At 40.1% G+C, this 19493-nt stretch overlaps 1 protein-coding gene across 1 annotated transcript in view; it reads right to left on the reverse strand.

Moving 5' to 3' along the window:
- DCHS2 (dachsous cadherin-related 2) overlaps positions 1 to 19493 on the reverse strand; it is a 266320-nt gene that overhangs the window by 162431 nt on the left and 84396 nt on the right. The window contains exon 2 of the mRNA XM_044930576.2: positions 18274 to 18465. Within this exon, the coding sequence (XP_044786511.2) occupies positions 18274 to 18465 (192 nt within the window). The remainder of the gene's footprint in view (positions 1 to 18273; positions 18466 to 19493) is intronic.

Genomic DNA, 19493 nt, shown 5'->3' on the forward strand with positions numbered 1-19493 from the left:
TAAAATATCTAGGAATGAACTTACCTAAGGAGACAAAAGGGTCTTCCCAGTAGCTCAAATGGTAAAGAATCTGCCTGCAACACAGGAGACCGGGGTTCGATCCCTGGGTCAGGAAAATCCTCTGGAGAAGGGAATGGCACTCTACTGCAGTATTCTTGCCTGGAGAATCCCATGGACAGAGGTACCTGGCAGGCTACAGTCTGTGGGATCGCAAAGAGTTGGATACGACTGAGCAACTAACACTACTACTACTAAGAAGAAAAAAGAAACAGAAAATTATAAGATTGATGAAAGAAATCAAAGATGACATAAACAGATGGAGAAATATTCCATGTTCCTGGGTAGGAAGAACCAATATTGTGAAAATGACTACACTATCACATGCAATCTATTACCAATGGCATTTTTCACAGAACTAGAACAAAAATTTTCACAATTCATATGGAAACACAAAAGACCCCAAATAGCCAAAGCAGTCTTGAGAAAGAAGAATGGAGCTGGAGAAATCAACCTTCCTGACTTCAGGTTATACTACAAAGCTACATTCATCAAGCCAGTATGGTACTTGCACAAAACCAGAAATATAGACCAATGGAACAAGATAGAAAGCCCAGAAATAAACCCACACACCTATGGGAAAATTATTTTTGACAATGGAGGCAAGAATATACAATGGGACAAAGACAGCCTCTTCAATAAATGGTGCTGGGAAAACTGGACAGCTACATGTAAAAGAATGAAATTAGAACACTTCCTATCATCATACACAAAGATAAACTCAAAATGGATTAAACACCTAAATGTAAGAGCAGAAACTATAAAGCTCTTTTAGGAAAACATAGGCAGAACACTCAATGATATAAATCAAAGCAAGATTCTCTACTCACCTCCTTGAGTAATGGAAATAAAAACAAAAATAAACAAGTGGGACTTGATCAAACTTAAAAGCTTACAGCAAAGGAAACTATAAGCAAGGTGAAAAGAAAACCCTCAGAATGGGAGAAAATAATAGCAATGGAAACAACTGACAAAGGATTAATTTCCAAAATATATAAGCAGCTCACACAACTCAATACCAGAAAAACAAACAACCCAATCCAAAGGTGGGAAAAAGACCTAAGCAGACATTTCTCCAAAGAAGACATACAGATGGCTAACAAACGCATGAAAGGATGCTCAACATCATTCATTATTAGAGAAACGCAAATCAAAACTACAATGAGATATCACCTTACACTGATCAGAATGGCCATCATCAAAAAGTCTACAAACAATAAATGCTGGAGAGGGTGTGGAGTAAAAGGAACACTTTTGCACTGTTGGTGAGAATGTAAATTGATACAGTCACTATGGAAGACAGTATGGAGATTCCTTTAAAAGCTAGGAATAAAACCACCATCGGTTCATTTCAGTCACTCAGTTGTGTCTGACTCTTTGCGACCCCATGAATCGCAGCACACCAGGCCTCCCTGTCCATCATCAGAATTTCCCACCTAGGCATATACCCTGAGGAAACAGACACATGTATCCCATTGTTCATTGTGGCACTATTTACAATAGCTCTTAGAACATGGAAGAAACCTAGATGTCCATCGACAGATGAATGGATAAAGAAGTTGTGGTACATATACACAATGGAATATTAGCCATAAAAAGGAACTCATTTGAATCAGTTCTAATGAGGTGGATGAACCTCAAGCCTATTATACACAGCGAAGTAAATTAGAAAAAGAAAGATAAATATCATATATTAACAGATATATATGGAATCTAGAAAAATGATACTGAAGAATTTATTTGCAGGGCAGCACTGGAGAAACAGACATAGAGAATAGACTTATGGACATGGTGAGAGGGGAGAAGAGGGTGGGATGTATAGAGAGAGTAACATGGAAACTTACATTGCCATAAGTGGAATCAATAGCCAATGGGAAATTGCTATATGTCTCAGGAAACTCAAACAGGGGCTCTGTATCGACCTAGAGGGGTGGGATGGGGAGGGAGATGGGAGGGAGGTTCAAAAGGGAGGGATGTATGTATACCTATGGCTGATTCACGTTGAGGTTTGACAGAAAACAAAATTCTGTAAAGCAATCATCCTTCAATTAAAAAATAAATAAATTTTTAAAAATGGCCTCATTTGAGTTTGAGTCAGGTTTCTCATCAAATGAGCTTTTAAACATTTCCATCTTGAGAGCTTTCAGATCTACAGACAAAAGACTGGGGATCTTTGTTACTCAGATGCAGATGCACTGTGAGCACTAAATGGAGGGAAGACTCGGGACCCTTGAGACAGGTCCTCACAAACAAAAAGGCTCTTTCAACCCAGTGGGCATACAGTCCTGAGACTCGAGAAGCCCTTTTTAATCGGGAGATGTGGTCCCTGAGACATCTGGGGAGTGAGGAGGACTCACTATGGTCCCTCCCAAAGGGGTTCAAGGGCAGTCTCTTTTCAGATTCCAAATCAGAATCCAGTCACCACGGCCAATCCAATCACTTTCTTGCTCTCCTTCAGCACCTTTTCCATTAAAGTCTGTCTCTTGCTCTTGTCCGTGGAGCATTCCCAGCTACTTCTGGTTGAATGCTTCCTCATTTGAATCAAGTTTTGTTCAAATAAATTCTTAAAAGTTAAAAGAAAAGGATTAAAAAACAGATATTTCAAGTTAAAATAACATCCTATAAAATATAACAACATTTTTAAAAAGTCTCTCACATTTTAGGATGCATGTCTTGGAGGGAGAGGGAGAAAATGGGAAAAATCTAACGAAAAGCCTTGATGGACAGATTCATGGAGCTTGATTTAAATGCTAAGGAGGATAGACTTTATTCTGCACATGTGTAGATTCAGTAAAAAATGTGGTGTGCACAGCTTGAATACATATTAATAAATATGTTAATAATTTATTAATTTTATTATTTAAATAATTTATTATTTATTAAATTTATTAATAAATTATGCATTCATTTACTGTCTGTATTATTTATGTTAAAAACAACACAAAAAGTTTATAAGGATGAAATTAAAAGTTGTCACATTTTCCTCCTAAACCCCCACTTGGGACATTATTGCCATCATGAATGAAGGGACACGATCAAATCTAGGTTTAAGAAAAAGATACCTGAGGTGGCAATAAAAAGGTGCATCTTAAAAGTAAACAAAGAGGTTTCTTAGTCAAAAAGTTATGAAAATGGTGAATTAACCAAATCAAATACATTCTCTGACCCTGGATTTCTCACAGAACCTTCCAAAGGCATGTTTCTATGGGATGGGGTGAGTTCTAACGTGTTTTCCACTCTTATTTACCACAGAACTCTCAGTGGAAGCAGCATCTCAGGAGGCAATAATGCCATAGAACATAGGTGGGGAAAGCTCATCTAAGCTTACTTTCTCTATCTCCTCAAGTGTTCACCTCCCAATCCTCTGAAACTAAAGTTCTATCTAGATCCTCAAGACTGCCCTGATCGTGCAATCTCTGAGAGACTCTGTCCAGAATTGCCCAAATAAGCTGCTTCCAGATTCCTGGCCCTTAGAAACTGCATGACATATTAAATGTGTATTATTTAACCTGTAGTACAACTTCAATAGACAACATTTATCATGAACATATATAATAGTGAAGGGCTGAAAGTGGAGATTGAAAAAGTTGGCTTAAAGCTCAACATTCAAAAAACTAAGAATCATGGCATCTGGTCCCATCACTTCATGGGAAACAGATGGGGAAACAGTGGAAAAAGTGTCAGACTTTATTTTTGGGGGCTCTAAAATCACTGCACATAGTGACTGCAGCCATGAAATTAAAAAACGCTTACTCCTTGGAAGGAAAGTTATGACTAACCTAGACAGCATATTCAAAAGCAGAGACATTACTTTGCCAACAAAGGTCCGTCTAGTCAAGGCTATGGTTTTTCCTGTGGTCATGTATGGATGTGAGAGTTGGACTGTGAAGAAGGCTGAGTGCCCAAGAATTGATGCTTTTGAACTGTGGTGTTGGAGAAGACTGTTGAGAGTCCCTTGGACTGCAAGGAGATCCAACCAGTCCATTCTGAAGGAAATCAGCCGTGGAATTTCTTTGGAAGGAATGATGCTTAAGATGAAACTCCAGTACTTTGGCCACCTCATGCGAAGAGTTGACTCATTGGAAAAGACTCTGATGCTGGGAGGGATTGGGGGCAGGAGGAGAAGGGGACGACAGAGGATGAGATGGCTGGATGGCATCACTGACTCGATGGACGTGAGTTTGAGTGAACTCCGGGAGTTGGTGATGGACAGGGAGGCCTGGTGTGCTGTGTTTCATGGGGTCGCAAAGAGTCGGACACGACTGAGCGATTAAACTGAACTGAACTGAAGGCAATTTACTTTCTATATTGCTAGTCTGAGACAATCTTCCCCTAAGCCTGGAGTGGTGACACAGAGTTGAAATAGCTTTATCTCAGCTAAATGTGGGAATAACTTGTTACACAGCACTAGGTAACTGATACACCCCATAAAGTCTATGTATATTTAATTTTAATTTTTAACTTTGCCTTATCCTTTCTCTTTCCACCAACAAATTGTGATTCACTTTGATATAATTTTAATCATTTAAGTTTGAAAATTATGATAAGAGACTCTTAACCAATCTACCTGAATCTCAATTCTCTTAAGAAGGGCTCTGAAAGTTGGGAGTATTTGGGGAAAGCACCAGACTTGAAAGCATATAACACTGGGGACAGGAGGGTTGTCTGGGGCCATCAATGGATATGGAAAATGTCTGCTGTTTGTCTGTTTTGGCTACTGTCTACTCCCCATGCTCTGTGTTTGCCTCTGGGGCTCCTGAATAGTAGGATATTAGGATAATAGTAGGATATCAATCTTTCATATCTCTTAGCATTTTCTGGGCTGTTCTTTCCCTTGCCAGTGCATTAGAGTCTATAGTTCATAACTCAATGAGCAAAGGTGAAGTGAACTGAAGGTCCAGTTTGTTAAGAAAACAAAACAAAACAAAACAAAACAGTGAGCCATGGTGTCACCAGAGCCAAGAAAAGCAGTGTTCAAAGAACAATTTCAAGTCCTTTGAGAAGCTAAACAAAATGAAAATATAGAAATAATCTGAGGATGTGTCAGAGTGTAAATCACACTCATAAAAGCAGTTTTATTAGAGGGGAGGGATGGAAAGAAGGATCAAAGGAAGACTGAAAAGTGAGGAAACAGACAACTATTTTAAGTAACTGTACTGTGGGCTTCCCAGCTGGTGCTAGTGGTAAAGAACTCACCTGCCAATGCAGGAGACAAAAGAGACTCAGATTTGATCCCTGAGTCAGGAAGATCCCCTGGAGAAGGAAATGGCAACCCACTTCAGTATTCTTGCCTGGAGAATCTCATGGACAGAGGAGCCTGGTAGTCTACAGAGGGTCTCACAGAGTCAGACACTACTGAAGCAACTTAGCACGCACACACTGTGAAAGATAGAAGAGGAAGAAAATGGTTTTCTCAAAAAGTACATGAAACTAAAAGAAGGCTTTTTTCAAAAGATAGAAACCATTATTATGCCTTGTATGCTTACGAGAGACATTCAGTTGAATTTGAGAAAATCATTATAGAAGTGAAATTCTTAAGCCAGCTGGAACGGTTGGGAGCCTGATCAGCAGAGGGACTTGCTTTCGATGCAAACAGGGAAATCTGTACTATGCTAACAGGAAATAGAGCAAAAGATGTGAGCTGATAGCTGGCAGAAAGGTAAGGTCTCTCTCAAGCACGTATGTTATTTTTCTCCATGTCCAGCTGCTTAGGCAAGTACAGAAAAGGCAGAGTTAGGTTGATATAGGGCTGGGGTTTTACTTGAAAAGTTCTATGGAGCAACAGAACTAAAGGGAATTCGCAGCTGAGTGACTTTAAACTAGTGATCTGAACAGGAGAAGAGTTATCTATGGGTATGGAGATGCTATATGAGTGAAGAGAAAGATTAGAATGTCTATCAGAATACTGCATGCTTGAAATCAAGGTTTCAGAGTTTGGAAACTTGAAAGTCAAGGAGCTGAGAGGTTTTTGGGGTCGGATTGTTAAAAACAAAATGGACAGTAACGTTTCCAGGAGGGAACAACAGTAGAGAGGAAAACTGAGTAAGATGTAAAAGTCCTTGGTGACAAAGAGGTTTGGAACACGACAGCAGCAACAAACAGTGTCCGTGGTGTAGTCTGACAATGTAAACTTCAAAAAGATTTAGTGTTGAAGAATGAAAGGGATAGGAATGATTTGATGCTGCAGTGGGAGACGGGAGGGCACCTGCCTCAGCACCTTAATCCTGGCTTGTGATTAGTGGAATATAGCTTCTCTGAGAGAGCAGGGAGGAGGCAGTATCCTTGAGGGATGCCTGTTTTGACCAGAGCAAGAAGATGAAGGAGCTGTCAGAGATCAGACTGAGAGCATAATGGAATTTGCTAAATGACAGGCCAGGAGTTCCAGAGCGTGTGGTAGAAGACTGGTCTGAGTTAAAGGGTGAACAGAGAATGAGTAGGAGTCTGGTCTGAACTAAAGGGAGAACAGAACAGCATGGAGATGAGAAGACAGATGATGGATGCTGGGAGGCTTAAACTTCTAGAGATAAGAATGAGGTAAAGTGGTATTTAAGACATTTTGAGATGAATCCTGGTACTGTATTAAACAATGGCAGGCAAGCATTTTGAGATATGATTCAGACAACTGAGCTAGAAAATGTGGGCAACTGAGCAGTGATTTATTCCTGAAATCGGGAAGGGGTGGTGATCAATGAAATATATGACAAGAATAAACACTTGGAAAATGAGATAATACAATCTGTCAAAATTAAAATGAGCATGTCCTAAGTTTCAGTCATGCAGAATGAATGAATTCAGGAGATCTAATGCACAGCATGATGATTATAGTTAATAATACTGTATTGTATAGTATACTTGAAATTTGCTGAGAGTCTATCTTAAGGGTTCTCACCACTCACTATGTTTGATGACGGATCTGTTAATTATCTTAATTGTGGCCATCACTTCATAATGTATACATATAATCAAAAACACCATGCTGTATACTTTAAATATATATGATTTCAATTTATTAATTGCATGTCAATAGAGCTGAGGGAAAAGGGAAAAAAATGAGTATGCCCTTTTACTCAGCAAGTTTGCTTCTAGAGATTTATTTGCTTTTCACACAAAGTCTGTAGTACAACTTCAATAGTCAATATTTATCATGAATATATATAATGGTGAAGGGCTAAGTCAATTTACTTTCTGTATTGCTAGTCTGAGACAACCATCCCCTAAGCCTGGAGTGGTGAGATAGAGTTGAAATAGCTTTATCTCAGACACATATTTCAGCTACAGTATTTGAGATGTCAAAAAAACAGAGATAGAATATTAATAAACATACACACCAAAAAAAGAAACATTCATTGCTAACAGTGAATTCTAAAAGGAAACAGGAGTTAGATATAAATATGGAATAATTCAATTATTGTGAAAAATCACTTGACTTGTAGTATAATCCAATTACTTATTTTCATTACGTAATTTTATAGCATCCTCCTGACTTCTGTGTACGAGGTAAATAGCCACAACTGTAGCAGAAAAAAATGGCCTATTTCAGAAGTACTATGGGTAGAATAGAGGAAGTGATTGAGTTTAAAAATAGTGACAGTCATCATAGGGATAAACAGAGAAGAAGCCCAGAACATCCAGGTATAAGAAAAATTCTTCTGCTAATGAATAGATATCTCTTAGCAACAACAGGCAAATGGGTTCTCAGCAATTTCTTCCAAAGAGATTTCAGGACATATATTAGAAAGAGAAAGGATCAGAGGAAAAACTATAGATTACCAAGGCAATTCTGTACAGTTAAAGGCCTTTGGCAAGGTGCAGTTCATTGTTTTAAATAAATTCATTATTGCCCAGAATCCAACATCTTAGATTAAAATATCTTGCCTGAGTTCATTAATTTTTCAGATCCAAGCTAGATGGCTTTTATGGGACAGTCTACTAAGTCATTATCAACCTTGATATCTTCATCTTTACCAACTGTTTTGATTAATAACTTGTGCTGTGGGCAGATATTGCAGAGTGATGATGACAGATGAAGATACACCCTACAGATACACACAGTTCATCTCAGAAGAAACTGACAAAGATTACACTGACCGCAGAGTAAATACTTCACACCGAAGTGCACACGCGCGTGCACACACACACACACACACACACACGCTGCCTGCTCATATATATTCTGAGGCAAACACAAGGAAAATTGGAGGCAGTTTTAGGTCCAAACAAGGTGAAATTAGGAAGCTGTTTAAAGGCTATGATTTGGAGGTGAGGGAAGACTCTTCTAAAATTTGTCTTTAAAAATATATCAGCAGGTCTGCCCCCAAGAGGACCTGCTTCCAGGCGAGTTAAGTGTGCAGCTCCCTCAGGGGTCCCTTGCCATTGCAGACACATGTGATGGACAAGAAGGAGAGAATGGCCACCAAGATGGAGAAGGTGTCCAGGTGCTGAGGAAGGAGGAGACTCTGAGGCTCTGATAGCCCATTTTTAGATGCTAGATGCTAGAAAGACTCATATAGTAGAAATATCATAATTCCCCACTCAGCAGTGTTGAACGTATTGTTCTCTGCTCATCCCAAGGAAGATGAAATGACCCTATTCACCACACAGATCTCTGGGTCCTGCATTTGGCAATCAAGACCTGGGAGCAAGTCAAATCATCAGGAGGTCTTTTAGGTCAAGGCAATATCAGATGGGAGCCTGGAAGACACAGCTAACTCTTCTTGGTGGCTTCCATAACAGTACAAGAGACATCTGAGACAATGACATACATGCCTTTAACCCAGGCATGTTCACATAAGGAAGCTGCTGCCATGAGGGAATGGGGCCACTCCCAGGCCAGGCTGCCAAATGTCCATCACCCCTCAGGGGATGGTGATTGTCTGTGGAGGCTACTGGAAGACTTCAACAAGGGGGACCAACACATCCTGCATTCAAATAAAATCCAAGGAAGTCTAAGGAAAGAAGAAAAGGCAAATGGGTACAGACCTGGATTTCCCATCAGGGAAAAGAGCTCACTCACTCCAATAGTCAGTGTTTAGACAGGTGTGTCCTGAACTATCAGCCAATGCTCCTTGGGTGTTGGGGTGTCTGTGGTGAGGAAGAGAAAGAGAGCCTGACGGGTGTCTACTTTGTTTGACCTGTGCTTCGATGACACTGGGATGAACCACTGGTTTGTGGGACTGCTGAAGGGATCTGGGTCAGAGAAAAAAAAATGTAAAGTGAGGCAGAAAAAGAAGAAAGTGAAACCCAGTGATGTCTCTGGAGGTCCAGTGGTTAAAACTTCATCTTCCAATGCAGGGGGTATGGTGTTGATCCTTGGTTAGAGAGCTATGACGCCCCATGTCTTATAATCAAAAACCCAAAACAAAACAGAAGCAATATTGTAACAACTTTAATTTAAAAAAAGTGAAATGCAAAGGTGATAACAAGCAGGAAAGTGGGGAAGCATCATCCAGGAGCCCCGGGAGGGCTGAAAGTTGTGGATGCAAAGGATGAGATCATGATCACACTGAACAAGTGCCCCCTGTCCCAAGCAAAGGGAAGGAGGAAGAGAGTTCAGAAGAAGCCAGTGGCCTCTGATGGAGCCAGGTCCTCGCTTCCACATCATGCTGGCCCTGAAGCATGGGCTGCTCTAGGTTTATGGGGCTTGTTTGAAGCAGGTGACCACCAATTCACCCTCAGACTTGCACTTCCTTGGTCTCCACAAGATGGAAGAATGGAAGACAGCGGAGATAGATCCAAAAACAAAGAGCATCTGAAGTAGACTTGGAAGAGAAGGGGGATGAGATACAGGACTCCTTGGAAGAGAAGGGGGATGAGATACAGGGCTCAGAAGGAAGAGAAGGGGGATGAGATACAGGGCTCAGAAGGAAGAGAAGGGGGATGAGATACAGGACTCAGAAGGAAGAAGTAAAGATGAGGAAGATGATGACAACAGAGAGGAAAGTGGGGAGGAGGGTGACTCTGCCCAGGACTTTGAAATACTGAGTGAATCTTGCTGGGGAACCTGGGACTTGACACAAAGGAGAAGAAAATGCTGAGAGCAGCCCACAAGCCATGACAAAATCTTTCTCTGATGATTTAAGATGCTACAATGGGTCAGAAGTTAAACTGAGTAGTGAATTCCCTCCATACCTTTGAATGTTACTTCCAAGACATTGGAGCAAGACCAGGTAGCTGCAAAGATTTTATTTTGTGTATTCTGATACCTACCAGGGTTCTCGTCAGCCTTTTGACGTCCTTTCTGGGAAACGTCTGCACTGGCTGCATCTTCTTTTTCTGTATCCTGATATTTTGACATCTGGGGCCTTGATTGTCCTGGAGGGGCTGCCAGGATCAGGCAAGTGTGCCTTTCCAATGTAAACAACACTCTCAACTGCCTCCTGTACTGTCTCTCTACACTCCGGGCTGATCACCCCATAATCACCTGCTCTGCTAACTCCTCCATTGGCAGACAGATTCTTTATCACTAGGCTACCTGAGAAGCCCCATCACCTGCCCTAATCACCCCATAATCAACTGTCCTAATCACCCCCTAGCCAGGTACCAGGTGACTAGAGACAGCCTTTATGCCCCAAGCTACTGAAACTATTCAATCTAACCAATCTTAAGCCTGCTTATTCTGCCTCTCCCATTCCTTCCCTCTGAAACCACAACAAAGACCCTTGCCCAAAGTTTTCCTCTTTCCTCTGCTTCCTGATTGACCCCAGTGCCTTCCATTGTGCATACACTGTGTACACTCCCTCTCATAATGTGGCATGCCCCTCCTCTTGGGATCTGTGAGGATAATAAACTTTTTTTTCAATGGCAGCCATCTCCTTACTCATATATGAAGAATAATAAAATCTATATTAAGCCAGGAAGGGTGCAGACCAGGTGCCACCTATAACAGAGCTGGGCTTAGGATGTCACCTCAACAAGAGGATGAAGTCCCAACAGGAAGGATGTTTCTATCCCAACAAAACAAGAGTGTGTTGTACTGTGTTGGGAGGGTTTTCCATCTACAAAACAAAGAGTTTTTATAGAGGAATATCCTATACATACAACATTGGACAGAATACTCACATACGCCATTGTCTATAACAAAATCCCATAGGGGGATGGCTTATAAACAATAGAACTTTATTTCTTACAGTTCTGGAGGCTAGAAGTCTGCGATTAGGGTGCCAACATGGCTGGTTTCTGGTGAAGCCCAAGACTTCTTGCTGTGTCCTCAGACAGCAGAGATGCTGAGGAGCTCTCTCGGGCTTCTTTCACAAGGGCACTAATTCCATTCATGAGGGCTCCACCTCCATGACCTAATCACTTCCCAAAGGCTCCATCTCTTAATATCACCTTGGGTTTTAGGATTTCAAAATATGCATTTGAGGGGAACACAAACATATAGACCGTAGCTATCTTGAACTTGAAGAATGTCTCTTCTTTGATTTCTAAAAACTAGCAAAAGCTGCTATATGGTCTTACACACTTTCTTAGTTATCCTGAAAATCAAATACCTTTTATAGCTGGAGAAAGGAAGTGTCTTTTTTGTTCAGTCTGGGAAAGCTCTATGGAGGGATGGTGTGGTTAAAGAGGAACTTGAATGTTGCAATAGAGATTGGTGAGCTGAGAGGGAAAGAGCATTCTTCATAGAGTAAGTGTGTAGAGTAGGGTTCAATATGGAAGCAGAAAGAAATAGGCAAGGAGGTTTAAATTAAATATCTAGATCGATTTTTTTTTTATTCTACTGCCAATGTTCCTAATTGATGCACTCCTTTTTTTCGCAGTAAAAAATTTCTGGCATCAAGTGATCTTACTTCTCTTTAGATAACCAACTAATTAGAAACAGATGTCAACTACTGCAGCATTGGATTTAAACTGGTTATTTAGTCCTAGGATGCCTTTTACAACTGTCACAAAGTCTATTAATAATATATTTCTGAAGGCTTGGGTAAATATTTCTATATGCATATACTGAGGCTTAAATAATCACATAGACTTAATCTAAACTCCTCTGTCTACTATTGTTTTTGTTTTCCACTGCTTTTCTAACATAGAAGCAAAACATTCCTGAAACCACATATACAGGGGTTGGTAAAATCTAAACAAATAGGCCATGGTATTTTTATTGAGTTAAATCACTTTCCTTCAAGTTAGTTTCTACATGAACATTGTTGTTCATTGTTCAGTCACTAACTCGTGTCGGACTCTTTGAGACCCCGTGGACTGTAGCACATCAGGCTTCCCTGTCCCTCACTATCTCCTGGAGTTTGCCCAAGTTCATGTCCATTGAACCAGTGATGCTATCTAACCATCTCATCTTCTGCCACCCCCTTATCCTATCGCTTTCAATCTTTCCCAGCATCGGGTCTTTTCCAATGAGTCAGCTCTTCCCAGCAGGTGACCAAAGTATTGGAGCTTCAGCTTCAGCATCAGTCCTTCCAATGAACACTCAGGGTTAGTTTCCTTTAGACTTGACTAGTTCTCCTCACATTCCAAGGGACTCTGAAGGGTCTTCTCTAGCATCACAATTCAAAAGCATCAATTCTTTGGCACACAGCCTTCTCTATGGTCTAACTCTCACATTCATACACGACTACTGGGCAAACCATAGCTTTGACTATATGGCTTTGTCAAGCAAAATGATGTCTCTGATTTTTAATATGCTGTTTGGGTTTATCATAGCTTTCTTTCCAAGGAGTAAGTGTCTTGTAATTTCATTGCTGCAGTCACCATATGTGGTGACTTTGGAACTAAAAAAACAAATCTGCCACTGTTGACACTTTTTCCCCATCTATTTGACATGATGCTATGGGACTGGATGCCTTGATCTTAGTTTTTTTTAATGTTGAGTTTTAACCCAGATTTTTCACTCTCCTCTTTCACCCTATCAAGAGGCACTTTTCACTTTCTGCCTCTAGAGTGGTATGATCTGTGTATCTGGGGTTGTTGACATTTCTCACGGCAATCTTGATTCCAGCTTGAGATTCATAAAGCCCAGCATTTCACATGATAGAAGTTAAATAAGCAGGGTGACAATAGATAGCCTTGCTATACTCCTTTGCCAATTCTGAACCACTCAGTTATTCCATGCCCAGTTCACTTTGCTTCGTGACCTGCATACAGGATTCTCAGGGCACAGGTAAGATGGTGTTGGAGAAGACTCTTGAGAGTCCCCTGGACTGGAAGGAGATCAAACCAGTTAATCCTAAAGGAAATCAGTCCTGAATATTCATTGGAAGGACAGATGATGAAGCTGAAGCTCCAATACTTTGGCCACCTGATTCGAAGAACTGACTCATTGGAAAAGACCCTGATGCTGGCAAAGACTGAAAACAGGAGGAGAAGGGGATGCCAGAGATGAGATGGTTGGACGGCATCACTGAATCAATGGACATGAGTTTGAGTAAACTCCATGAGTTGGTGCTGGACATGGAAGCCTGGCGTGCTGTAGTCCATGGGGTTGCAAAGAGTCGGACATGACTGAGCGACTGAACTGAGGTAAGATGGTCTGGTATTCCCATTTCATTAAGAATTTTCCAATTTGTTGTGATACACACAGTCAAAAGATTTAGCATCATCAACAAGGCAGAAGTAGATGTTTTTCTAGAATTCCCTTGCTTACCCTATCATCCAGCCAATGTTGGCAATTTGATCCATGGCTCCTCTGCCTTTTCTAAACCTAGTTCATGGTTCATGCACTGCTGAAGCCTAGCTTGAAGGATTTTGAGCATAACTTACTAGCATGTGAAATGAGCACCGTTGCACAGTAGTTTGAATATTCTTTGGCATTGCCCTTTTTTATGATTGGAATGAAAACTGATCTTTTCTAGTCCTGTGGCTCCAGCTGAGTGTTTCAAATTTGCTGTATCACTTTAACAGCATCATCTTTTAGGATTTTAAATAATTCAGCCGGAATTCCATCATCTCCACTAGCTTTGTTCATAGTAATGGTTCCTAAGTCCCACTTGGCTTCACACTGTAAGATTTCTGGCTGTACATAAGTGACCACATTATTGTGGTGATCCAGTTCATAAAGACTTTTTTTGGTATAGTTCTTCTATGTATTTTTGCCACTTCTTCTTAATCTCTTCTGCTTCTATTAGGTCCTTGCCATTTCTGTCCTTTATTGTGCCCATCCTTGCATGAAATTTTGCCTTGATATCTCCAAATTTCTTGAAGAGATTTCTAGTCTTTCCCATTCTATTCTTGTCCTCTGTTTCTTTGCATTGTTCAGTTAAGAAGACCTTCTAATCTCTCCTTGCTGTTCTCTGTAACTCTGCATTCATTTGGGTATATCTTTCCCTTCATCCTTGCCTTTGGCTTTTCTTCTTTTCTCAGGAATTCATAAAGACTTCTCAGACAACAACTTTGCCTTCTTGCATTACTTTTTTTTTTTGGGGGGGGGTGGTTTTGCTCACTGCCTCCTGTACAATGTTATGAACCTCCATCCATAGTTTTTCAGGCACTCTGTCTACCAGATGTAATACCTTGAATCTATTCATCACCTGCACTGTATAATAATAAGGGGTTTGATTTAGGTCATACCTGAATAGCCTAGTGGTTTTCCCTACTTTCTTCAATTTAAGCCTGAATTTTGCAATAAGGAGCTCATGATCTGGATCAGTCAGCACCAGCTATTATTTTTGCTGACTGTATAGAGCTTCTCCATCTTGGGCTGCAAAGAATGTAATCAGTTTGATTTCAGTATTGACCATATAATGATGTCTATGTGTAGAGTCATCTTTTGTGTTGTTGAAGGGGGCGTTTGCTCTGACCAGGGGACTCTCTTGACAAAACTCTGTTAGCCTTGACCCTGCTTCATTTTGTACTCCATGGCCAAACTTGCCTGTTACTCCAGGTATCTCTTGACTTCCTACTTTTGCATTCAATCCCCTATGATGAAAATACTTGTAATAAATTTAGACTCATTTGTTCCATCAATTCATGTCTTATGTAGGTAGCTTCTCCCAGTAATTTAAAAAATTAGACCAGAAAGGTATTAGCAGTACTGATCTACATAAGTGGGTATAAAGCAGATAAAAAAATTTAGGAAAGTCTCTAAAACACACTATGTAAAGAGAATGCATAGAATAATGCATATAGAAGGCTATCTTTGCTGCACTGTAATGGAAAATTGAACAAGTTATACCTAAAATGTACTTTAAAATGTAGAATGATCAGGGACAACCAAAGCAATCTTGAAAATGGACAAAGCTAAAAAAATACATGATATCATGACATATTATAAAGCTAAATAACCAAGAGAATATATAGCTAGTACAAAGGGAGACAAGTAAAAAAAACTAGGGTGTCCAGAAGTAGACACACACATATAATCACATGATTTACGGCAGAGGTGACAGTGCACACAGTGAGGGAAGACCGACCACTTCAGCAAATGGTGCTGGGCCAACCGAATATCCACACTGGGAACACATGAAGCTTCCTCCCACGAGACTGAAATAATAAGTGCAAAGGTTAAAACAATTAAATCTTTGAAAGAAAATATCTTAATGTCCTGTGCACTGTGCTAAGTCACTTCAGTCGTGTCCAACCCTTTGTGGCCCTATGGACCATGGCCGGCCAGTCTCCTCTGTCAAAGGTATTCTCCAGGCAAGAATACTGGAGTGGGTAGCCATTTCCTCCTCCAGAGGATCTTCCTGACCCAGGGATCTAACTCGAGTATCTGGCATTGCAGGCAGATTCTTTACAGTTTGAGCCACTAGGGAAGCCCTTAATGTCCCTAATATAAGTAAATACTTCTTAAAGGGGCAGAAAAAAGTACTGGCTGTAAAGGGAAACAAACGGATAAACTGAGTTACATTGGAATTAAGAATTATTATTCCTCAAAAAACTCCATTAAGGAAAAAAAGAGGCAAGTCACAGAATTGGAGAAAATAAATGCATTAATATATCTAACAAAGGGTTTGCATGCCAGAAAGGTAAAGAATTCATACAAATCAATAACAAAAGAAGTCAACAGTACAAGAGAAAATGGGTAAAGAATTAGACACTTCACAAAACCAGTTATAGAAACAGCCAATAAATATACAAAAAATAAATAAATTTTTTCATTTATAATTTTATAAATAAAATTTAAATATATTAATTCATTAGTTATCAAGGAAATGCACACCCCAATGTGACCACCACCATGCAGGTACAGAACTGCTATCACTAAAATGACACAAAACATCAAATGTTGGGGAGGATATGGAACAAATGAAATTGGTGGGAGTATAAATTGGTAAAACTATTTTGAAAAGTTGTTTGATTTTCTGATGATGTAGTAATTCCATGCTAAATATATGCCCAATACAAATGCTTACATTTGTTCAATAAATTACATGTATAACAGTGAATAGAAATCCCACCTGCCAAAGCCTAAAATGGATTCCATCAATTACAAAACAGATAAAAACTATTGTAAATTCAAATAAAAGAATACTATAAACCAATGAGAATGAATGAACTACTGCTACATACAATCGCATGAGTGATGCTCACAAATAATATCCTGCAAAAGAAACAATAAAAACATATACGGTATGAAATCATTCACTGAAAGCTTAAAAACAAGTAATGTTTGGTGGTAGAAATCAATAGAGATTATCCTTAAAGGATAGGATGGATGGTCAGAATAAGGGGCCAAGAGAGGGGCTTCTATGCATATGCTTCCATTTTGCAAAAAATCCATTGAGCTTTACAGTTAACGATTTGTGCAATGTTCTGTATGTACTTTATGTGTTAGTTTAAAAGTTTACCTGAAAAAGATATAAAAGCCAAATCAAAAGTGCCCCTATAGATCTTAGGGTTTCCCTGGTGGCTCAGAAGATGGTCAAGGGAACGGCTACCCACTCCAGTATTCTTGCCTAGAGAATTCCATGGACTGTATAGTCCGTGTGATCGCAGTGAGTCGGACACGACTGAGCATCTTTCACTTTCACTTTAGAAAGGAACAAGTCAGCAATGTATGTACTGTGCTGTGCTTCAGTCACCCAGTCATGTCCAACTCTTTGTGACCCTGTGGACTGTAGCCCACCAGGTACCTCTATCCACAGGGATTTTCCAGGCAAGAATACCGGAGTAGGTTGTCATGACTTCCTCCAGAGGATATTCCTCCTGGGTCTTCCCAACCCAGGAATCGAAACCAGGTCTCCTGCCTTGCAGGCAGATTCTTTACTGTCTGAGTCACCAGAGTAGCTCAATAATACTGGAGTGGGTTGCCTATCCCTTCTTCTGGGTTGGCTTCTACCCAACCCAGAAATTGAACTGGACCCTCCTGCATTGCTGGTGGATTCTTTACCAGAGCAATGAATGAAACACATCAAACATACCAAAAAAAAATCAAGAATTTATAATCAAAGTAAGAAAAAAATCATCAGTAATGTTTGAAGATAGTAAATGCATCGACTCATTATTTAAAAAACTGGTAAAATAAAGTGAAATAATCAAGCATTATCCTGCCTTTCTTGAAGAATTATACTTCAGGCCAATCAAATAGTTGATGAGAGAACATTCTTCTTAACTGAAGAATTTCAGATAATAAATGCAAAAAATAACAGAATTCAAAACTCGCCCCACTGAAACCCCTAGTGAAATAATGGCACGTGCCTGCTGATGCAATAAGAAGCACAGAGCACCACCTGAATAAAGCCAAAATTCATCAGTCTCTAGCTCAAAATGCCATTTTATAGAAACTGTGATAAAAGAAAAAATTAAATGAATCTCAATGATGCAATCAACCTTATTTAGAATATGGAAATTTTATAGGCCAATTGATCAGATTTTTTCCAAAAATAACTACTGTAGGAGAAAAGGTAGGGGGGAATAGGTGGAAGGCTGACTGTTACATGTTGAAATTTAAGGAATATAGCAATCAAATTCATTTGTGGACTAATTTGGATCTTAATTAAAACATGCCAATTATTAAAAGTTTGTAATCTTTTTTTGTAATCCAGTAAATTTTAAATGGAATATACATTAGATAAAGAATTGCTGCGAATGTACTGTAGTGTAGTTGTGTTTTTAAAAGTCATTATTCATTAGGGCTATTACTGAATTATTTACAAATGAAATAATATGTCTGGTGTCTGCTTCCAAACACTCCAGCAAAGGAAAGATGTAGTGATTTATGAAACAAGATTGGCCAGTTGTTGATTTTTAATCCTTGGTACTCTCAAATGCACACACAGTGGTTCACTTTTGAGTGTATGTAAAATTTCACAGATAAAGACTTACCCCATCCTTAGCTTTCACCAAGAGATCATAGGTGGCTGGATCTCTTTCCCTGTCAGTGTCTTGAGAAACACAGATGCGCCCATCATGTGGGTCTATCTGAAATGCTTGAGGTGCTTCGTAGCTTTGGAATCCAGCATAAAGAAAATACTCAACAAAGCCATAGAGTCCTGCATCTGCATCGGAGGCTTTTACCTAGGAGACAGAAGGTTGATCAGTGAGGAAAGAGGAATGTCAGCATGACCTTTCAATGGACTACAAATTACCATCCTAATGTGCACAACCAAGTGGTCCAAATAGCTATTCACAAAGTGTTGTTCAGTCACTCAGTCTTGTTCAACTCTTTGTGACCCCATGGACCACAGCATGCCAGGCTTCCCTGTGCTTCACCATTTCCTGGAGCTTGCTCAAACTCATGTCCATTGAGTCGGTGATGCCATCCAACCATCTCGTCCTCTGTTGTCCCCTTCTCTTCCTGCCTTCAATCTTTCCCAGCATCAGGGTCTTTTCTAATGAGCCAGCTCTTCACATCAGGTGGCCAAAATGTAGGCTTGGTTTTCTCTCTCTTCTCTTATGTTCTGTGACAATACACCTTCACTCTCTCCCTCCCTTTTTAAGGTCTCCTTTTCAGTCTCCTTTGCCCATTCCTGTACTTTTATGTCCTCTCTGAAAGTTTGAGTTTCTTGGTCCATTTGCCTTCTTATTCCACTCACTATGCCTAAATGATCTCATCCAATCTCAAGGGTTTAAATCTAGATGCTCACCACCTGATAACTTGTGGATTCCCACTCATTCTCAAACCCTTCAAGTGATGAGCTTACCACTTACCTTCACCCTTTCACAGCAACAAAGACAAAGAAATCAGGCACAACTACTAGTATCCAATGCAGTTAACAGGATTCACCTTGGAGCATGAGATTTGACTTTCCTAGGACAGATTTCCTTCCGGGGGTAATGCCCCCACTAGGGCCCCAAACAGTCATGCAGACTGAACACTACACAGAGATGCCTTGCCCAGGGGGCATGTGGGGGTGAGATCCAGCCTGTGTTCTGCTGGCCAACAGGTGCACTGACATGGAGCTGAAACTGCCCAGAAGAAAGGGCACCTTTCTCTTTAACCAGAGTATGATTTATGCTAGTAGTGATCATATGCCCGGTAGAAAAGAGAAAGCAATCAGAATTATGAAAGCACTTAACTTATTTATACTAACCATTAGAGTATA

The sequence above is a fragment of the Bubalus bubalis genome, chromosome 17 (genome assembly GCF_019923935.1).
Source record: "Bubalus bubalis isolate 160015118507 breed Murrah chromosome 17, NDDB_SH_1, whole genome shotgun sequence".
Taxonomy (NCBI): domain Eukaryota; kingdom Metazoa; phylum Chordata; class Mammalia; order Artiodactyla; family Bovidae; genus Bubalus; species Bubalus bubalis.